Here is an 18,653-nt window from a genome sequence, read left to right on the forward strand (position 1 = left end):
ACCATGTCAAGCCTCTTATGAAACTGGTGTGTTTCAATCAGGTCACCTCTCATTCTTCTACATTCCAATGTGTACAGCCCAGTCTATTCAGTTTCCCTGTATCAGGCAAGAGAACTTTATTGGATGGTTGGGAGATAAGGAGACCGAGCCTGTTCACAATATTCCAGCTGTGACCTGCCTCGTGCCTCATGTAGTTTTAGGAAAACCTCCCTATTTTTATACAAATCCTGGAGAGATTCAGCAGGTACATGTGGGAAGGAAGCAGGATCAGTGTCGTGAGTCTGTTGACTCTTCATCAGAAGCATCTTTTCCCCTCAATGAATTGTCCAGACTGGTGTCATGTGACTTTTAACAACATTTAAAAGACAGTTGGATGGGTACATGATTAGGGAAGGTTTGGAGGGATATGGGCTAGGAGCAGGCAGGTGGGATCAAGTTTACTTTGGTATTATGTTTGGCTGGTTGAACTGAAGGGTCTGTTTCCATACTGTGTGACTCTATGACTGTATAACTGCTGTCTCAAACAGCCAACACCAGCAGGATAGGTCAAATGGCCTCCCTCTGTGCTGTCAGGCCCTTTAAGGGTGCTATGTGAATGCAAGTTCTTTTAACCTTTGGTGGTGTGAATTTGAAAGATGACGGGAAGACTTGGCAAGCTCAGCAGACAGCCGATACACTGAGCGAATGTAAAAAGCAGCTGCAGATCAAACAATCAGCCACATTTCACGGACAGATGCAGAGCGTGACTTAAAAATGTGAAGAATGAGCTGGGCCATCCTGCTCAGTGCCCGGCTGCCTGGCCTGTTCCTCTTTGGCAGGGAGAAAAGCAACAGTCACTTTCAGGCGTGGGAGTCAGTGCTGGTTGTAAAGAATTTTCAAATGATTGAGAGAGTGAGTAATGACTAGAGCAAAATGCCAAATTTTGACATCAGACTGTCTAAACGTGTCTCTCGAAAGCAAATGTCAAGTTAAGTAACTGACTGGTTAGTGAGAATGATTGATTAATGACTGACTGGTTAGTGAGACAGACTGACTGGTTACTGGGAATCACTGACTGTTTAATGTGAAAGATTATTGGTGAGTGTGGAAGCCTGTTTGGTTACAGGGAGTAAAATCTGAAAGAATTGCAGATGCTGGAAATCAGAAACAAAAAACAGAAATTGCTGGAAAAGCTCAGCAGGTCTGGCAGCATCTTTGGAGAGAAATCAGTGTTAACGTTTTGAGTCTATTTCGGACCTGAAACGTTAACTCTGATTTCTCTCCACAGACCTGCTGAGCTTTTCCAGCAATTTCTGTTTTTGGTTACAGTGAGCAAGTGACTGGTTCTTGTAATCGACTAACTGGAACCCTGCTTTGTTCCAGTGAACAGCACCAATGGTGTGACCTAACCCTCATACCTCATTTCAGAACAGAAACCAAACTGGTCAATAGACACTCTGCTGTGAAAAACGTAGAAATCTGGTTTTCCTGCCCAGGAGCTCCTTGTGTTGGAGATTCAGCAGGTTCTGCCCTATTTACTGATCGGTCCTGTTCTGTACAACAAATACTCACCTTAGGATGGTCATCGAAAAGCCAACCATTTCATCGACCCTGGGACATTCTCCTAAATATTGCAAGGTAATATGAAACCAAGACCGCTAGAATGAATTATTGTGGACCATTCTTCTACCTCTGAGGGCTTCAGGTCATAACCGCAGCTGAGCCTCTCCATGCAGCATAGTCCGAGTGTGGCACTGTCTGAGTGTGGCACTGTCAGAGTGTGGCACTGTCTGAGTGTGGTACTGTCAGAGTGTGGCACTGTCTGAGTGTGGCACTGTCAGAGTGTGGCACTGTCTGAGTGTGGCACTGTCAGAGTGTGGCACTGTCTGAGTGTGGCACTTCCGGGGTGTGGCACTGTCTGAGTGTGGCACTATCTGAGTGTGGCACTGTCAGAGTGTGCCACTGTCGGAGTGTGGCACTGTCAGAGTGTGGCACTGTCGGAGTGTGGCACTGTCAGAGTGTGGCACTGTCGGAGTGTGGCATGGCCCGAGTGTGGCACTGTCCAAGTGTGGCACTGTCTGAGTGTGGTACTGTCAGAGTGTGGTACTGTCTGAGTGTGGTACTGTCGGAGTGAGGCACTGTCTGAGTGTGGTACTGTCTGAGTGTGGGTCTGTCTGAGTGTGGCACTGTCTGAGTGTGGTACTGTTGGAGTGTGGCACTGTCTGAGTGTGGTACTGTCTGAGTGTGGCACTGTCTGAGTGTGGTACTGTCGGAGTGAGGCACTGTCTGAGTGTGGTACTGTCTGAGTGTGGCACTGTCTGAGTGTGGTACTGTCGGAGTGAGACACTGTCTGAATGTGGCACTGTCTGAGTGTGGTACTGTCAGAGTGTGACACGGTCATGTGTGGCATTGTCAGTGTGTGGCACGGTACGAGTGTGGCACTGCCTTAGTGTGTCATGGGCCGAGTGTAGCACTGAGCAAGTGTGGCACTGTCTGAGTGTGGTACTGTCCAAGTGTGGCACTGTCTGAGTGTGGCACTGTCTGAGTGTGGTACTGTCCAAGTGTGGCACTGTCTGAGTGTGGTACTGTCTGAGTGTAGCACTGACCAAGTGTGGCACTGTCTGAGTGTGGTACTGTCCAAGTGTGGCACTGTCCGAGTGTAGCACTGTCCAAGTGTGGCACTGTCTGCGTGTGACACGGTCCGAGTGTGGCACTGTCCGAGTGTGGCAATATCCATGTGTGGCACTGTCGGAATGTGGCAATGTCAGAGTGTGGCACTGCCTGAGTGTGGCACTGTTGGAGTGTGACACTGTCCGAGTGTGATACTGTCCGAGTGTGGCACTGTCTGAGTGTGGCACTGTCCGAGTGTGGCACTGTCTGAGTGTGGTACTGTCCGAGTGTGGCACTGTCTGAGTGTGGCACTGTCTGAGTGTTGTACTGTCTGAGTGTGGCACTGTCTGAGTGTGGCAATATCTGAGTGTGGCACTGTCTGAGTGTGACACTGTCGGTGTGTGGTGCTATCTGAGTGTGGCACTGTACGTGTGTGGTAGTGTCAGAGTGTGCCACTGTCGGAGTGTGGCACGGTCTGTGTGTGGCACTGTCAGTGTTCAGCACTGTCGGAGTGTGGCACTGTCTTAGTGTGGCAAGGTCCAAGTGTGGCACTGCCTGAGTGTGTCAGGGACCAAGTGCGGCACTGTGCGAGTGTAGCACTGTCCAAGTGTGGCACCGTCTGCGTGTGACACGGTCCGAGTGTGGCAATATCCATGTGTGGCACTGTCGGAGTGTGGCACTGTCATTGTGCGGCACTGTCATTGTGCGGCACTGCCGAAGTGTGGTACTGTCAGAGTGTGGCATTGTCTGAGTGTGGTACATTCCAAGTGTGGTACTGTCAGAGTGTGGCACTGTCTGAGTGTGGCACTGTTGGAGTGTGGCACTGTCTGAGTGTGGCACGGTCTGTGTGTGGCACCGTGTGAGTGTGGCACTGTCTGAGTGTGGCACGGTCTGTGTGTGGCACCGTGTGAGTGTGGCACTGTCTGAGTGTGGCACTGTCGGAGTGTGGCACTGTCGGAGTGTGCCACGGTCTGTGTGTGACACTGTTGGTGTGTGGCACTGTCCGAGTGTGGCACAGTCCAAATGTGGCACTGTCCGAGTGTGGCACTGTCCGAGTGTGGCACTGTCGGAGTGTGGCACTGTCTGAGTGTGGTACTGTCCGAGTGTGGCACTGTCTGAGTGTGGCACTGTCTGAGTGTGGTACTGTCTGAGTGTGGCACTGTCGGAGTGTGGTACTGTCCGAGTGTGGCACTGTCTGAGTGTGGCACTGTATGAGTGTGGTACTGTCCGAGTATGGCGCTATCTGAGTGTGGCGCTATCTGAGTGTGGCACTGTCCGAGTGTGGCACTGTCTGAGTGTGGTACTGTCCAATGTAGCACTGTCTGAGTGTGGTACTGTCCAAGTGTGGTACTGTCTGAGTGTGGCACTGTTGAAGTGTGGCACTGTCGGAGTGTGGTACTGTCTGAGTGTGGCACTGTTGGAGTGTGGCACTGTCGGAGTGTGGCACAGTCTGAGTGTGGTACTGTCGGAGTGTGGCACTGTCTGAGTGTGGTACTGTCAGAGTGTGGTACTGTTGGAGTGTGGCACTGTCTGAGTGTGGCACTGTCTGAGTGTGGTACTGTCTGAATGTGGTACTGTTCGACTGTGGTACTGTCCGAGTGTGGCACTGTCTGAGTGTGGTACTGTCCGAGTGTGGTACTGTCCAAGTGTGGTACTGTCCGAGTGTGGCACTGTCTGAGTGTGGTACTGTCTGAGTGTGGTACTGTCTGAGTGTGGTACTGTCTGAATGTGGTACTGTTCGAGTGTGGTACTGTCCGATATGGCACTGTCTGAGTGTGGCACTGTCCGAGTGTGGCACTGTCTGAGTGTGGTACTGTCCCAGTGTGGCACTGTCTGAGTGTGGCACTGTCCGAGTGTGGCACTGTCTGAGTGTGGTACTGTCCCAGTGTGGCACTGTCTGAGTGTGGTACTGTCCGATGTGGCACTGTCCGAGTGTGGCACTGTCGGAGTGTGGCACTGTCTGAGTGTGGTACTGTCCCTGTGTGGCACTGTCTGAGTGTGGTACTGTCTGAGTGTGGCACTGTCCGAGTGTGGTACTGTCCGAGTGTGGCACTGTCTGAGTGTGGCACTGTCGGAGTGTGACACTGTCTGAGTGTGACACTGTCTGAGTGTGGCACTGTCTGAGTGTGGTACTGTCCAAGTGTGGTACTGTCCGAGTGTGGCACTGTCTGAGTGTGGTACTGTCTGAGTGTGGTACTGTCTGAGTGTGGTACTGTCTGAATGTGGTACTGTTCGAGTGTGGTACTGTCCGATATGGCACTGTCTGAGTGTGGCACTGTCCGAGTGTGGCACTGTCTGAGTGTGGTACTGTCCCAGTGTGGCACTGTCTGAGTGTGGCACTGTCCGAGTGTGGCACTGTCTGAGTGTGGTACTGTCCCAGTGTGGCACTGTCTGAGTGTGGTACTGTCCGATGTGGCACTGTCCGAGTGTGGCACTGTCGGAGTGTGGCACTGTCTGAGTGTGGTACTGTCCCTGTGTGGCACTGTCTGAGTGTGGTACTGTCTGAGTGTGGCACTGTCCGAGTGTGGTACTGTCCGAGTGTGGCACTGTCTGAGTGTGGCACTGTCGGAGTGTGACACTGTCTGAGTGTGACACTGTCTGAGTGTGGCACTGTCTGAGTGTGGTACTGTCCAAGTGTGGCACTGTCTGAGTGTGGTACTGTCTGAGTGTAGCACTGACCAAGTGTGGCACTGTCTGAGTGTGGTACTGTCCAAGCGTGGCACTGTCTGAGTGTGGTACTGTCCGAGTGTGGCACTGTCTGAGTGTGGCAATATCTGAGTGTGGCACTGTCTGAGTGTGACACTGTCGGTGTGTGGTGCTATCTGAGTGTGGCACTGTCTGAGTGTGACACTGTCGGTGTGTGGTGCTATCTGAGTGTGGCACTATACGAGTGTGGTAGTGTCAGAGTGTGCCACTGTCGGAGTGTGGCACTGTCGGAGTGTGGCACAGTCTTAGTGTGGCAAGGTCCAAGTGTGGCACAGTCTTAGTGTGGCAAGGTGCAAGTGTGGCATTGCCTGAGTGTGTCACGGACCAAGTGTGGCACTGTCCGAGTGTAGCACTGTCCAAGTGTGGCACAGTCTGCGTGTGACACGGTCCGAGTGTGGCACTGTCCGAGTGTGGCAATATCCATGTGTGGCACTGTCGGAGTGTGGCAATGTCAGAGTGTGGCACTGCCTGAGTGTGGCACTGTCTGAGTGTGGCACTGTCTGAGTGTGGCACTGTCGGAGTGTGGCACGGTCTGTGTGTGACACAGTTGGTGTGTGGCACCGTCCGTGTGTGGCACTGTCTGAGTGTGGCACTGTCTGAGTGTGGCACTGTCCGAGTGTGGCACTGTCTGTTTGTGGCACTGTCTGAGTGTGGTACTGTCTGAGTGTGGCACTGTCTGAGTGTGGCAATATCTGAGTGTGGCACTGTCTGAGTGTGACACTGTCGGTTTGTGGTGCTATCTGAGTGTGGCACTGTACGTGTGTGGTAGTGTCAGAGTGTGTCACTGTCGGAGTGTGGCACGGTCTGTGTGTGGCACTGTCAGTGTTCAGCACTGTCGGAGTGTGGCACTGTCTTAGTGTGGCAAGGTCCAAGTGTGGCACTGCCTGAGTGTGTCACGGACCAAGTGCGGCACTGTCCGAGTGTAGTACTGTCGGAGTGTGGCACTGTCGGAGTGTGGCACTGTCTGAGTGTGGTACTGTCCCAGTGTGGCACTGTCTGAGTGTGGTACTGTCTGAGTGTGGCACTGTCCGAGTGTGGTACTGTCCGAGTGTGGCACTGTCTGAGTGTGGCACTGTCGGAGTGTGACACTGTCTGAGTGTGACACTGTCTGAGTGTGGCACTGTCTGAGTGTGGTACTGTCCAAGTGTGGCACTGTCTGAGTGTGGTACTGTCTGAGTGTAGCACTGACCAAGTGTGGCACTGTCTGAGTGTGGTACTGTCCAAGCGTGGCACTGTCTGAGTGTGGTACTGTCCGAGTGTGGCACTGTCTGAGTGTGGCAATATCTGAGTGTGGCACTGTCTGAGTGTGACACTGTCGGTGTGTGGTGCTATCTGAGTGTGGCACTGTCTGAGTGTGACACTGTCGGTGTGTGGTGCTATCTGAGTGTGGCACTATACGAGTGTGGTAGTGTCAGAGTGTGCCACTGTCGGAGTGTGGTACTGTCTGAGTGTGGCACAGTCTTAGTGTGGCAAGGTCCAAGTGTGGCACAGTCTTAGTGTGGCAAGGTCCAAGTGTGGCATTGCCTGAGTGTGTCACGGACCAAGTGTGGCACTGTCCGATTGTAGCACTGTCCAAGTGTGGCACAGTCTGCGTGTGACACGGTCCGAGTGTGGCACTGTCCGAGTGTGGCAATATCCATGTGTGGCACTGTCGGAGTGTGGCAATGTCAGAGTGTGGCACTGCCTGAGTGTGGCACTGTCTGAGTGTGGCACTGTCGGAGTGTGGCACGGTCTGTGTGTGACACAGTTGGTGTGTGGCACCGTCCGTGTGTGGCACTGTCTGAGTGTGGCACTGTCTGAGTGTGGCACTGTCCGAGTGTGGCACTGTCCGAGTGTGGCACTGTCTGAGTGTGCTACTGTCCGAGTGTGGCACTGTCTGTTTGTGGCACTGTCTGAGTGTGGTACTGTCTGAGTGTGGCACTGTCTGAGTGTGGCAATATCTGAGTGTGGCACTGTCTGAGTGTGACACTGTCGGTTTGTGGTGCTATCTGAGTGTGGCACTGTACGTGTGTGGTAGTGTCAGAGTGTGCCACTGTCGGAGTGTGGCACGGTCTGTGTGTGGCACTGTCAGTGTTCAGCACTGTCGGAGTGTGGCACTGTCTTAGTGTGGCAAGGTCCAAGTGTGGCACTGCCTGAGTGTGTCACGGACCAAGTGCGGCACTGTCCGAGTGTAGTACTGTCCGAGTGTGGCACTGTCTGAGTGTGGCGCTATCTGAGTGTGGCACTGTCCGGGTGTGGCACTGTCTGAGTGTGGCACTGTCATTGTGCGGCACTGTCATAGTGCGGCACTGTCATTGTGCGGCACTGCCGAAGTGTGGTACTGTCAGAGTGTGGCACTGTCTGAGTGTGGCACTGTTGGAGTGTGGCACTGTCTGAGTGTGGCACGGTCTGTGTGTGGCACCGTGTGAGTGTGGCACCGTGTGAGTGTGGCACTGTCTGAGTGTGGCACTGTCGGAGTGTGGCATTGTCGGAGTGTGGCACAGTCTTAGTGTGGCAAGGTCCAAGTGTGGCACAGTCTTAGTGTGGCAAGGTCCAAGTGTGGCACTGCCTGAGTGTGTCACGGACCAAGTGTGGCACTGTCCGAGTGTAGCACTGTCTGCGTGTGACACGGTCCGAGTGTGGCACTGTCCGAGTGTGGCAATATCCATGTGTGGCACTGTCGGAGTGTGGCAATGTCAGAGTGTGGCACTGCCTGAGTGTGGCACTGTTGGAGTGTGGTACTGTCCGAGTGTGACACTGTCCGAGTGTGGCACTGTCTTAGTGTGGCACTGTCTGAGTGTGGCACTGTCGGAGTGTGGCACGGTCTGTGTGTGACACAGTTGGTGTGTGGCACCGTCCGTGTGTGGCACTGTCTGAGTGTGGCACTGTCTGAGTGTGGCACTGTCCGAGTGTGGCACTGTCTGAGTGTGGTACTGTCGGAGTGTGGCACGGTCTGTGTGTGGCACTGTCAGTGTTCAGCACTGTCGGAGTGTGGCACTGTCTTAGTGTGGCAAGGTCCACATGTGGCACTGCCTGAGTGTGTCACGGACCAAGTGCGGCACTGTCCGAGTGTAGCACTGTCCAAGTGTGGCACCGTCTGCGTGTGACACGGTCCGAGTGTGGCAATATCCATGTGTGGCACTGTCGGAGTGTGGCACTGTCATTGTGCGGCACTGTCATTGTGCGGTACTGTCATTGTGCGGCACTGCCGAACTGTGGTACTGTCAGAGTGTGGCATTGTCTGAGTGTGGTATATTCCAAGTGTGGGACTGTCAGAGTGTGGCATATTCCAAGTGTGGGACTGTCAGAGTGTGGCACTGTCTGAGTGTGGCACTGTTGGAGTGTGGCACTGTCTGAGTGTGGCATGGTCTGTGTGTGGCACCGTGTGAGTGTGGAACCGTGTGAGTGTGGCACTGTCTGAGTGTGGCACTGTCGGAGTGTGGCACTGTCGGAGTGTGGCACAGTCTTAGTGTGGCAAGGTCCAAGTGTGGCACAGTCTTAGTGTGGCAAGGTCCAAGTGTGGCACTGCCTGAGTGTGTCACGGACCAAATGTGGCACTGTCCGAGTGTAGCACTGTCCAAGTGTGGCACTGTCTGCGTGTGACACGGTCCGAGTGTGGCACTGTCCGAGTGTGGCAATATCCATGTGTGGCACTGTCGGAGTGTGGCAATGTCAGAGTGTGGCACTGCCTGAGTGTGGCACTGTTGGAGTGTGGTACTGTCCGAGTGTGACACTGTCCGAGTGTGGCACTGTCTGAGTGTGGCACTGTCGGAGTGTGGCACGGTCTGTGTGTGACACAGTTGGTGTGTGGCACCGTCCGTGTGTGGCACTGTCTGAGTGTGGCACTGTCCGAGTGTGGCACTGTCTGAGTGTGGTACTGTCTGAGTGTGGTACTGTCTGAGTGTGGCACTGTCTGAGTGTGGCAATATCTGAGTGTGGCACTGTCCGAGTGTGGCACTGTCTGAGTGTGGTACTGTCCGAGTGTGGCACTGTCTGAGTGTGGTACTGTCTGAGTGTGGCACTGTCTGAGTGTGGCAATATCTGAGTGTGGCACTGTCTGAGTGTGACACTGTCGGTGTGTGGTGCTATCTGAGTGTGGCACTGTACGTGTGTGGTAGTGTCAGAGTGTGCCACTGTCGGAGTGTGGCACGGTCTGTGTGTGGCACTGTCAGTGTTCAGCACTGTCGGAGTGTGGCACTGTCTTAGTGTGGCAAGGTCCAAGTGTGGCACTGCCTGAGTGTGTCACGGACCAAGTGTGGCACTGTCCGAGTGTAGCACTGTCCAAGTGTGGCACCGTCTGCGTGTGACACGGTCTGAGTGTGGCAATATCCATGTGTGGCACTGTCGGAGTGTGGCAATGTCAGAGTGTGGCACTGTCATTGTGCGGCACTGTCATTGTGCGGCACTGCCGAAGTGTGGTACTGTCCGAGTGTTGCGTTGTCTGAGTGTGGTATTTTCCAAGTGTGGTACTGTCTGAGTGTGGCATTGTCGGAGTGTGGCACTGTCTGAGTGTGGTACTGTCTGAATGTGGTACTGTTCGAGTGTGGTACTGTCCGAGTGTGGCACTGTCTGAGTGTGGTACGGTCCGAGTGTGGTACTGTCCAAGTGTGGCACTGTCTGAGTGTGGTACTGTCTGAGTGTGGTACTGTCTGAGTGTGGCACTGTCTGAGTGTGGTACTGTCTGAATGTGGTACTGTTCGAGTGTGGTACTGTCCGATATGGCACTGTCTGAGTGTGGCACTGTTCGAGTGTGGCACTGTCTGAGTGTGGTACTGTCCCAGTGTGGCACTGTCTGAGTGTGGCACTGTCCCAGTGTGGCACTGTCTGAGTGTGGCACTGTCCGAGTGTGGCACTGTCTGAGTGTGGTACTGTCCGATGTGGCACTGTCTGAGTGTGGCACTGTCCGAGTGTGGCACTGTCTGAGTGTGGTACTGTCCCAGTGTGGCACTGTCTGAGTGTGGCACTGTCCGAGTGTGGCACTGTCTGAGTGTGGTACTGTCCCAGTGTGGCACGGTCTGAGTGTGGTACTGTCCGATGTGGCACTGTCCGAGTGTGGCACTGTCGGAGTGTGGCACTGTCTGAGTGTGGTACTGTCCCAGTGTGGCACTGTCTGAGTGTGGTACTGTCTGAGTGTGGCACTGTCTGAGTGTGGCAATGTCCGAGTGTGGCACTGTCTGAGTGTGGCACTGTCGGAGTGTGACACTGTCTGAGTGTGGCACTGTCTGAGTGTGGTACTGTCCGATGTGGCACTGTCTGAGTGTGGCACTGTCCAACTGTGGCACTGTCCAACTGTGGCACTGTCTGAGTGTGGTACTGTCCGAGTGTAGTACTGTCCGAGTGTGGCACTGTCTGAGTGTGGCACTGTCTGAGTGTGGCACTGTCGGAGTGTGACACTGTCCAAGTGTGGCACTGTCCGAGTGTGGCACTGTCTGAGTGTGGTATTGTCCGTGTGTGACACTGTCTGAGTGTGGTACTGTCTGAGTGTGGTACTGTCTGAGTGTGGGTCTGTCTGAGTGTGGCACTGTCTGAGTGTGGTACTGTCGGAGTGTAGCACTGTCTGAGTGTGGTACTGTCCGAGTATGGTACTGTCTGAGTGTGGCACTGTCTGAGTGTGGTACTGTCCGAGTGTGGTACTGTCGGAGTGTGGCACTGTCTGAGTGTGGTACTGTCTGAGTGTGGCACTGTCCAAGTGTGGCACTGTCCAAATGTGGCACTGTCCGAGTGTGGTACTGTCCGAGTATGGTACAGTTAGAGTGTGGCACTGTCTGAGCGTGGTACTGTCTGAGTGTGGCACTGTCCAAGTGTGGCACTGTCCAAATGTGGCACTGTCCGAGTGTGGCACTGTCGGAGTGTGGCACTGTCTGAGTGTGGTACTGTCCGAGTGTGGCCCTGTCTGAGTGTGGCACTGTCTGAGTGTGGTACTGTATGAGTGTGGTACTGTCCGAGTATGGCGCTATCTGAGTGTGGCGCGATCTGAGTGTGGCACTGTCCGAGTGTGGCACTGTCTGAGTGTGGTACTGTCGGAGTGTGGCACTGTCAGAGTGTGGTACTGTCTGAGTGTGGCACTGTTGGAGTGTGGCACTGTTTGAGTGTGGTACTGTTGGAGTGTGGCACTGTCTGAGTGTGGCACTGTCGGAGTGTGGTACTGACTGAGTGTGGCACTGTCTGAGTGTGGCACTGTCTGAGTGTGGTACTGTTCGAGTGTGGTACTGTCTGAGTGTGGCACTGTCTGAGTGTGGCACTGTCGGAGTGTGGCATTGTCTGAGTGTGGTACTGTCAGAGTGTGGCACTGTCAGAGTGTGGCACTGTCGGAGTGTGGTACTGTCCAATGTGGCACTGTCTGAGTGTGGCACTGTCTGAGTGTGGCACTGTCGGAGTGTGGCACAGTCTGAGTGTGGTACTGTCGGAGTGTGGCACTGTCTGAGTGTGGTACTGTCAGAGTGTGGTACTGTCAGAGTGTGGTACTGTTGGAGTGTGGCACTGTCTGAGTGTGGCACTGTCTGAGTGTGGTACTGTCTGAATGTGGTACTGTTCGAGTGTGGTACTGTCCGAGTGTGGCACTGTCTGAGTGTGGTACTGTCCGAGTGTGGTACTGTCCGAGTGTGGTACTGTCCAAGTGTGGCACTGTCCGAGTGTGGTACTGTCTGAGTGTGGTACTGTCTGAGTGTGGTACTGTCTGAGTGTGGCACTGTCTGAGTGTGGTACTGTCTGAATGTGGTACTGTTCGAGTGTGGTACTGTCCGATATGGCACTGTCTGAGTGTGGCACTGTCCGAGTGTGGCACTGTCTGAGTGTGGTACTGTCCCAGTGTGGCACTGTCTGAGTGTGACACTGTCCGAGTGTGGCACTGTCTGAGTGTGGTACTGTCCCAGTGTGGCACTGTCTGAGTGTGGTACTGTCCGATGTGGCACTGTCCAAATGTGGCACTGTCCGAGTGTGGCACTGTCGGAGTGTGGCACTGTCTGAGTGTGGTACTGTCCCAGTGTGGCACTGTCCGAGTGTGGTACTGTCCGAGTGTGGCACTGTCTGAGTGTGGCACTGTCGGAGTGTGACACTGTCTGAGTGTGGCACTGTCTGAGTGTGGTACTGTCCGATGTGGCACTGTCTGAGTGTGGCACTGTCCAACTGTGGCACTGTCTGAGTGTGGTACTGTCTGAGTGTGGCACTGTCTGAGTGTGGCACTGTCCCACTGTGGCACTGTCTGAGTGTGGTACTGTCCAACTGTGGCACTGTCTGAGTGTGGTACTGTCTGAGTGTGGCACTGTCCGAGTGTAGTACTGTCCGAGTGTGGCACTGTCTGAGTGTGGCACTGTCGGACTGTGACACTGTCCGAGTGTGGCACTGTCTGAGTGTGGTACTGTCCCTGTGTGACACTGTCTGAGTGTGGTACTGTCTGAGTGTGGGTCTGTCTGAGTGTGGGTCTGTCTGAGTGTGGCACTGTCTGAGTGTGGTACTGTCGGAGTGTGGCACTGTCTGAGTGTGGTACTGTCTGAGTGTAGCACTGACCAAGTGTGGCACTGTCTGAGTGTGGTACTGTCCAAGCGTGGCACTGTCTGAGTGTGGTACTGTCTGAATGTGGTACTGTTCGAGTGTGGTACTGTCCGATATGGCACTGTCTGAGTGTGGTACTGTCTGAGTGTAGCACTGACCAAGTGTGGCACTGTCTGAGTGTGGTACTGTCCAAGCGTGGCACTGTCTGAGTGTGGTACTGTCTGAATGTGGTACTGTTCGAGTGTGGTACTGTCCGATATGGCACTGTCTGAGTGTGGCACTGTCCGAGTGTGGCACTGTCTGAGTGTGGTACTGTCCCAGTGTGGCACTGTCTGAGTGTGGCACTGTCCGAGTGTGGCACTGTCTGAGTGTGGCACTGTCCGAGTGTGGCACTGTCTGAGTGTGGTACTGTCCGATGTGGCACTGTCTGAGTGTGGCACTGTCCGAGTGTGGCACTGTCTGAGTGTGGTACTGTCCCAGTGTGGCACTGTCTGAGTGTGGCACTGTCCGAGTGTGGCACTGTCTGAGTGTGGTACTGTCCCAGTGTGGCACGGTCTGAGTGTGGTACTGTCCGATGTGGCACTGTCCGAGTGTGGCACTGTCGGAGTGTGGCACTGTCTGAGTGTGGTACTGTCCCAGTGTGGCACTGTCTGAGTGTGGTACTGTCTGAGTGTGGCACTGTCTGAGTGTGGCAATGTCCGAGTGTGGCACTGTCTGAGTGTGGCACTGTCGGAGTGTGACACTGTCTGAGTGTGGCACTGTCTGAGTGTGGTACTGTCCGATGTGGCACTGTCTGAGTGTGGCACTGTCCAACTGTGGCACTGTCCAACTGTGGCACTGTCTGAGTGTGGTACTGTCCGAGTGTAGTACTGTCCGAGTGTGGCACTGTCTGAGTGTGGCACTGTCTGAGTGTGGCACTGTCGGAGTGTGACACTGTCCAAGTGTGGCACTGTCCGAGTGTGGCACTGTCTGAGTGTGGTATTGTCCGTGTGTGACACTGTCTGAGTGTGGTACTGTCTGAGTGTGGTACTGTCTGAGTGTGGGTCTGTCTGAGTGTGGCACTGTCTGAGTGTGGTACTGTCGGAGTGTAGCACTGTCTGAGTGTGGTACTGTCCGAGTATGGTACTGTCTGAGTGTGGCACTGTCTGAGTGTGGTACTGTCCGAGTGTGGTACTGTCGGAGTGTGGCACTGTCTGAGTGTGGTACTGTCTGAGTGTGGCACTGTCCAAGTGTGGCACTGTCCAAATGTGGCACTGTCCGAGTGTGGTACTGTCCGAGTATGGTACAGTTAGAGTGTGGCACTGTCTGAGCGTGGTACTGTCTGAGTGTGGCACTGTCCAAGTGTGGCACTGTCCAAATGTGGCACTGTCCGAGTGTGGCACTGTCGGAGTGTGGCACTGTCTGAGTGTGGTACTGTCCGAGTGTGGCCCTGTCTGAGTGTGGCACTGTCTGAGTGTGGTACTGTATGAGTGTGGTACTGTCCGAGTATGGCGCTATCTGAGTGTGGCGCGATCTGAGTGTGGCACTGTCCGAGTGTGGCACTGTCTGAGTGTGGTACTGTCGGAGTGTGGCACTGTCAGAGTGTGGTACTGTCTGAGTGTGGCACTGTTGGAGTGTGGCACTGTCTGAGTGTGGTACTGTTGGAGTGTGGCACTGTCTGAGTGTGGCACTGTCGGAGTGTGGTACTGACTGAGTGTGGCACTGTCTGAGTGTGGCACTGTCTGAGTGTGGTACTGTTCGAGTGTGGTACTGTCTGAGTGTGGCACTGTCTGAGTGTGGCACTGTCGGAGTGTGGCATTGTCTGAGTGTGGTACTGTCAGAGTGTGGCACTGTCAGAGTGTGGCACTGTCGGAGTGTGGTACTGTCCAATGTGGCACTGTCTGAGTGTGGCACTGTCTGAGTGTGGCACTGTCGGAGTGTGGCACAGTCTGAGTGTGGTACTGTCGGAGTGTGGCACTGTCTGAGTGTGGTACTGTCAGAGTGTGGTACTGTCAGAGTGTGGTACTGTTGGAGTGTGGCACTGTCTGAGTGTGGCACTGTCTGAGTGTGGTACTGTCTGAATGTGGTACTGTTCGAGTGTGGTACTGTCCGAGTGTGGCACTGTCTGAGTGTGGTACTGTCCGAGTGTGGTACTGTCCGAGTGTGGTACTGTCCAAGTGTGGCACTGTCTGAGTGTGGTACTGTCTGAGTGTGGTACTGTCTGAGTGTGGCACTGTCTGAGTGTGGTACTGTCTGAATGTGGTACTGTTCGAGTGTGGTACTGTCCGATATGGCACTGTCTGAGTGTGGCACTGTCCGAGTGTGGCACTGTCTGAGTGTGGTACTGTCCCAGTGTGGCACTGTCTGAGTGTGACACTGTCCGAGTGTGGCACTGTCTGAGTGTGGTACTGTCCCAGTGTGGCACTGTCTGAGTGTGGTACTGTCCGATGTGGCACTGTCCAAATGTGGCACTGTCCGAGTGTGGCACTGTCGGAGTGTGGCACTGTCTGAGTGTGGTACTGTCCCAGTGTGGCACTGTCCGAGTGTGGTACTGTCCGAGTGTGGCACTGTCTGAGTGTGGCACTGTCGGAGTGTGACACTGTCTGAGTGTGGCACTGTCTGAGTGTGGTACTGTCCGATGTGGCACTGTCTGAGTGTGGCACTGTCCAACTGTGGCACTGTCTGAGTGTGGTACTGTCTGAGTGTGGCACTGTCTGAGTGTGGCACTGTCCCACTGTGGCACTGTCTGAGTGTGGTACTGTCCAACTGTGGCACTGTCTGAGTGTGGTACTGTCTGAGTGTGGCACTGTCCGAGTGTAGTACTGTCCGAGTGTGGCACTGTCTGAGTGTGGCACTGTCGGACTGTGACACTGTCCGAGTGTGGCACTGTCTGAGTGTGGTACTGTCCCTGTGTGACACTGTCTGAGTGTGGTACTGTCTGAGTGTGGGTCTGTCTGAGTGTGGGTCTGTCTGAGTGTGGCACTGTCTGAGTGTGGCACTGTCTGAGTGTGGTACTGTCGGAGTGTGGCACTGTCTGAGTGTGGTACTGTCTGAGTGTGGCACTGTCTGAGTGTGGTACTGTCCGAGTGTGGTACTGTCGGAGTGTGGCACTGTCTGAGTGTGGCACTGTCTGAGTGTGGTACTGTCGGAGTGTGGCACTGTCTGAGTGTGGTACTGTCTGAGTGTGGCTCTGTCCAAGTGTGGCACTGTCCAAATGTGGCACTGTCCGAGTGTGGTACTGTCCGAGTGTGGTACTGTCTGAGTGTGGCACTGTCTGAGCGTGGTACTGTCTCAGTGTGGCACTGTCCAAGTGTGGCACTGTCCAAATGTGGCACTGTCCGAGTGTGGCACTCTCGGAGTGTGGCACTGTCTGAGTGTGTTACTGTCCGAGTGTGGCCCTGTCTGAGTGTGGCACTGTCTGAGTGTGGTACTGTCTGAGTGTGGCAATGTCGGAGTGTGGTACTGTCCGAGTGTGGCACTGTCTGAGTGTGGCACTGTATGAGTGTGGTACTGTCCGAGTATGGCGCTATCTGAGTGTGGCGCTATCTGAGTGTGGCACTGTCCGAGTGTGGCACTGTCTGAGTGTGGTACTGTCCAATGTGGCACTGTCTGAGTGTGGCACTGTCTGAGTGTGGTACTGTTCAAGTGTGGTACTGTCTGAGTGTGGCACTGTCTGAGTGTGGCACTGTTGGAGTGTGGCACTGTCTGAGTGTGGCACTGTCTGAGTGTGGTACTGTCGGAGTGTGGCACTGTCAGAGTGTGGTACTGTCTGAGAGTGGCACTGTTGGAGTGTGGCACTGTCTGAGTGTGGTACTGTTGGAGTGTGGCACTGTCTGAGTGTGGCACTGTCGGAGTGTGGTACTGACTGAGTGTGGCACTGTCTGAGTGTGGCACTGTCTGAGTGTGGTACTGTTCGAGTGTGGTACTGTCCGATGTGGCACTGTCTGAATGTGGCACTGTTCGAGTGTGGTACTGTCCGATGTGGCACTGTCTGAATGTGGCACTGTCTGAGTGTGGCACTGTTGGTGTGTAGCTCCGTCCGTGTGTGGCACTGTCAGAGTGTGGCACTGTCAGAGTGTGGCACTGTCTGAGTGTGGTACTGTCAGAGTGTGGCACTGTCAGAGTGTGGCACTGTCGGAGTGTGGCACGGTCTGTGTGTGACACAGTTGGTGTGTGGCACCGTCCGTGTGTGGCACTGTCTGAGTGTGGTACTGTCAGAGTGTGGCACTGTCAGAGTGTGGCACTGTCGGAGTGTGGCACGGTCTGTGTGTGACACAGTTGGTGTGTGGCACCGTCCGTGTGTGGCACTGTCTGAGTGTGGCACTGTCTGAGTGTGGTACTGTCTGAGTGTGGCACTGTCTGAGTGTGGTACTGTCCGAGTGTGGCACTGTCTGAGTGTGGCACTGTCTGAGTGTGGTACTGTCTGAGTGTGGCACTGTCTGAGTGTGGCACTGTCTGAGTGTGACACTGTCGGTGTGTGGTGCTATCTGAGTGTGGCACTGTACGTGTGTGGTAGTGTCAGAGTGTGCCACTGTCGGAGTGTGGCACGGTCTGTGTGTGGCACGGTCTGTGTGTGGCACTGTCAGTGTTCAGCACTGTCAGGGTGTGGCACTGTCTTAGTGTGGCAAGGTCCAAGTGTGGCACTGCCTGAGTATGTCACGGACCAAGTGTGGCACTGTCCGAGTGTAGCACTGTCCAAGTGTGGCACCGTCTGCGTGTGACACGGTCCGAGCGTGGCAATATCCATGTGTGGCACTGTCGGAGTGTGGCAATGTCAGAGTGTGGCACTGTCATTGTGCGGCACTGTCATTGTGCGGCACTGCCGAAGTGTGGTACTGTCAGAGTGTGGCATTGTCTGAGTGTGGTATATTCCAAGTGTGGTACTGTCAGAGTGTGGCATTGTCGGAGTGTGGCACTGTCTGAGTGTGGCACTGTCTGAGTGTGGCACTATTGGAGTGTGGCACTGTCTGAGCGTGGCACGGTCTGTGTGTGGCACCGTGTGAGTGTGGCACTGTCTGAGTGTGGCACTGTCGGAGTGTGGCACTGTCGGAGTGTGCCACGGTCTGTGTGTGACACTGTTGGTGTGTGGCACTGTCTGAGTGTGGCACTGTCCAAGTGTGGCACTGTCCAAATGTGGCACTGTCCGAGTGTGGCACTGTCGGAGTGTGGCACTGTCTGAGTGTGGTACTGTCCGAGTGTGGCACTGTCTGAGTGTGGCACTGTCTGAGTGTGGTACTGTCTGAGTGTGGCACTGTCGGAGTGTGGTACTGTCCGAGTGTGGCACTGTCTGAGTGTGGCACCGTATGAGTGTGGTACTCTCCGAGTATGGCGCTATCTGAGTGTGGCGCTATCTGAGTGTGGCACTGTCCGAGTGTGGCACTGTCTGAGTGTGGTACTGTCCGAGTGTGGCACTGTCTGAGTGTGGCACTGTCTGAGTGTGGTACTGTCTGAGTGTGGCACTGTCTGAGTGTGGTACTGTCTGAATGTGGCACTGTCTGAGTGTGGTACTGTCCGAGTGTGGCACTGTCGGAGTGTGGCACTGTCCGAGTGTGGCACTGTCGGAGTGTGGCACTGTCCAAGTGTGGCACTGTCTGAGTGTCGTACTGTCTGAGTGTGGTACTGTCGGAGTGTGGCACTGTCTGAGTGTGGTACTGTCAGAGTGTGGTACTGTTGGAGTGTGGCACTGTCTGAGTGTGGTACTGTCTGAGTGTGGCACTGTTGGAGTGTGGCACTGTCTGAGTGTGGTACTGTTGGAGTGTGGCACTGTCTGAGTGTGGCACTGTCGGAGTGTGGTACTGACTGAGTGTGGCACTGTCTGAGTGTGGTACTGTTCGAGTGTGGTACTGTCCGATGTGGCACTGTCTGAATGTGGCACTGTTCGAGTGTGGTACTGTCCGATGTGGCACTGT

At 54.5% G+C, this 18,653-nt stretch overlaps 1 protein-coding gene across 1 annotated transcript in view; it reads left to right on the top strand.

Annotated features, from left to right (window-relative positions):
- The first annotated feature begins 728 nt into the window (after positions 1-728).
- LOC140494786 (uncharacterized) overlaps positions 729-18,653 on the top strand; it is a 309,123-nt gene continuing 291,198 nt past the window's right edge. Inside the window, exon 1 of the mRNA XM_072594381.1 lies at positions 729-891. Coding sequence (XP_072450482.1) covers positions 763-891 — 129 coding nt within the window. The 5' untranslated portion in view covers positions 729-762. The remainder of the gene's footprint in view (positions 892-18,653) is intronic.

Source organism: Chiloscyllium punctatum, chromosome 24 (genome assembly GCF_047496795.1).
Source record: "Chiloscyllium punctatum isolate Juve2018m chromosome 24, sChiPun1.3, whole genome shotgun sequence".
Lineage (NCBI taxonomy): Eukaryota > Metazoa > Chordata > Chondrichthyes > Orectolobiformes > Hemiscylliidae > Chiloscyllium > Chiloscyllium punctatum.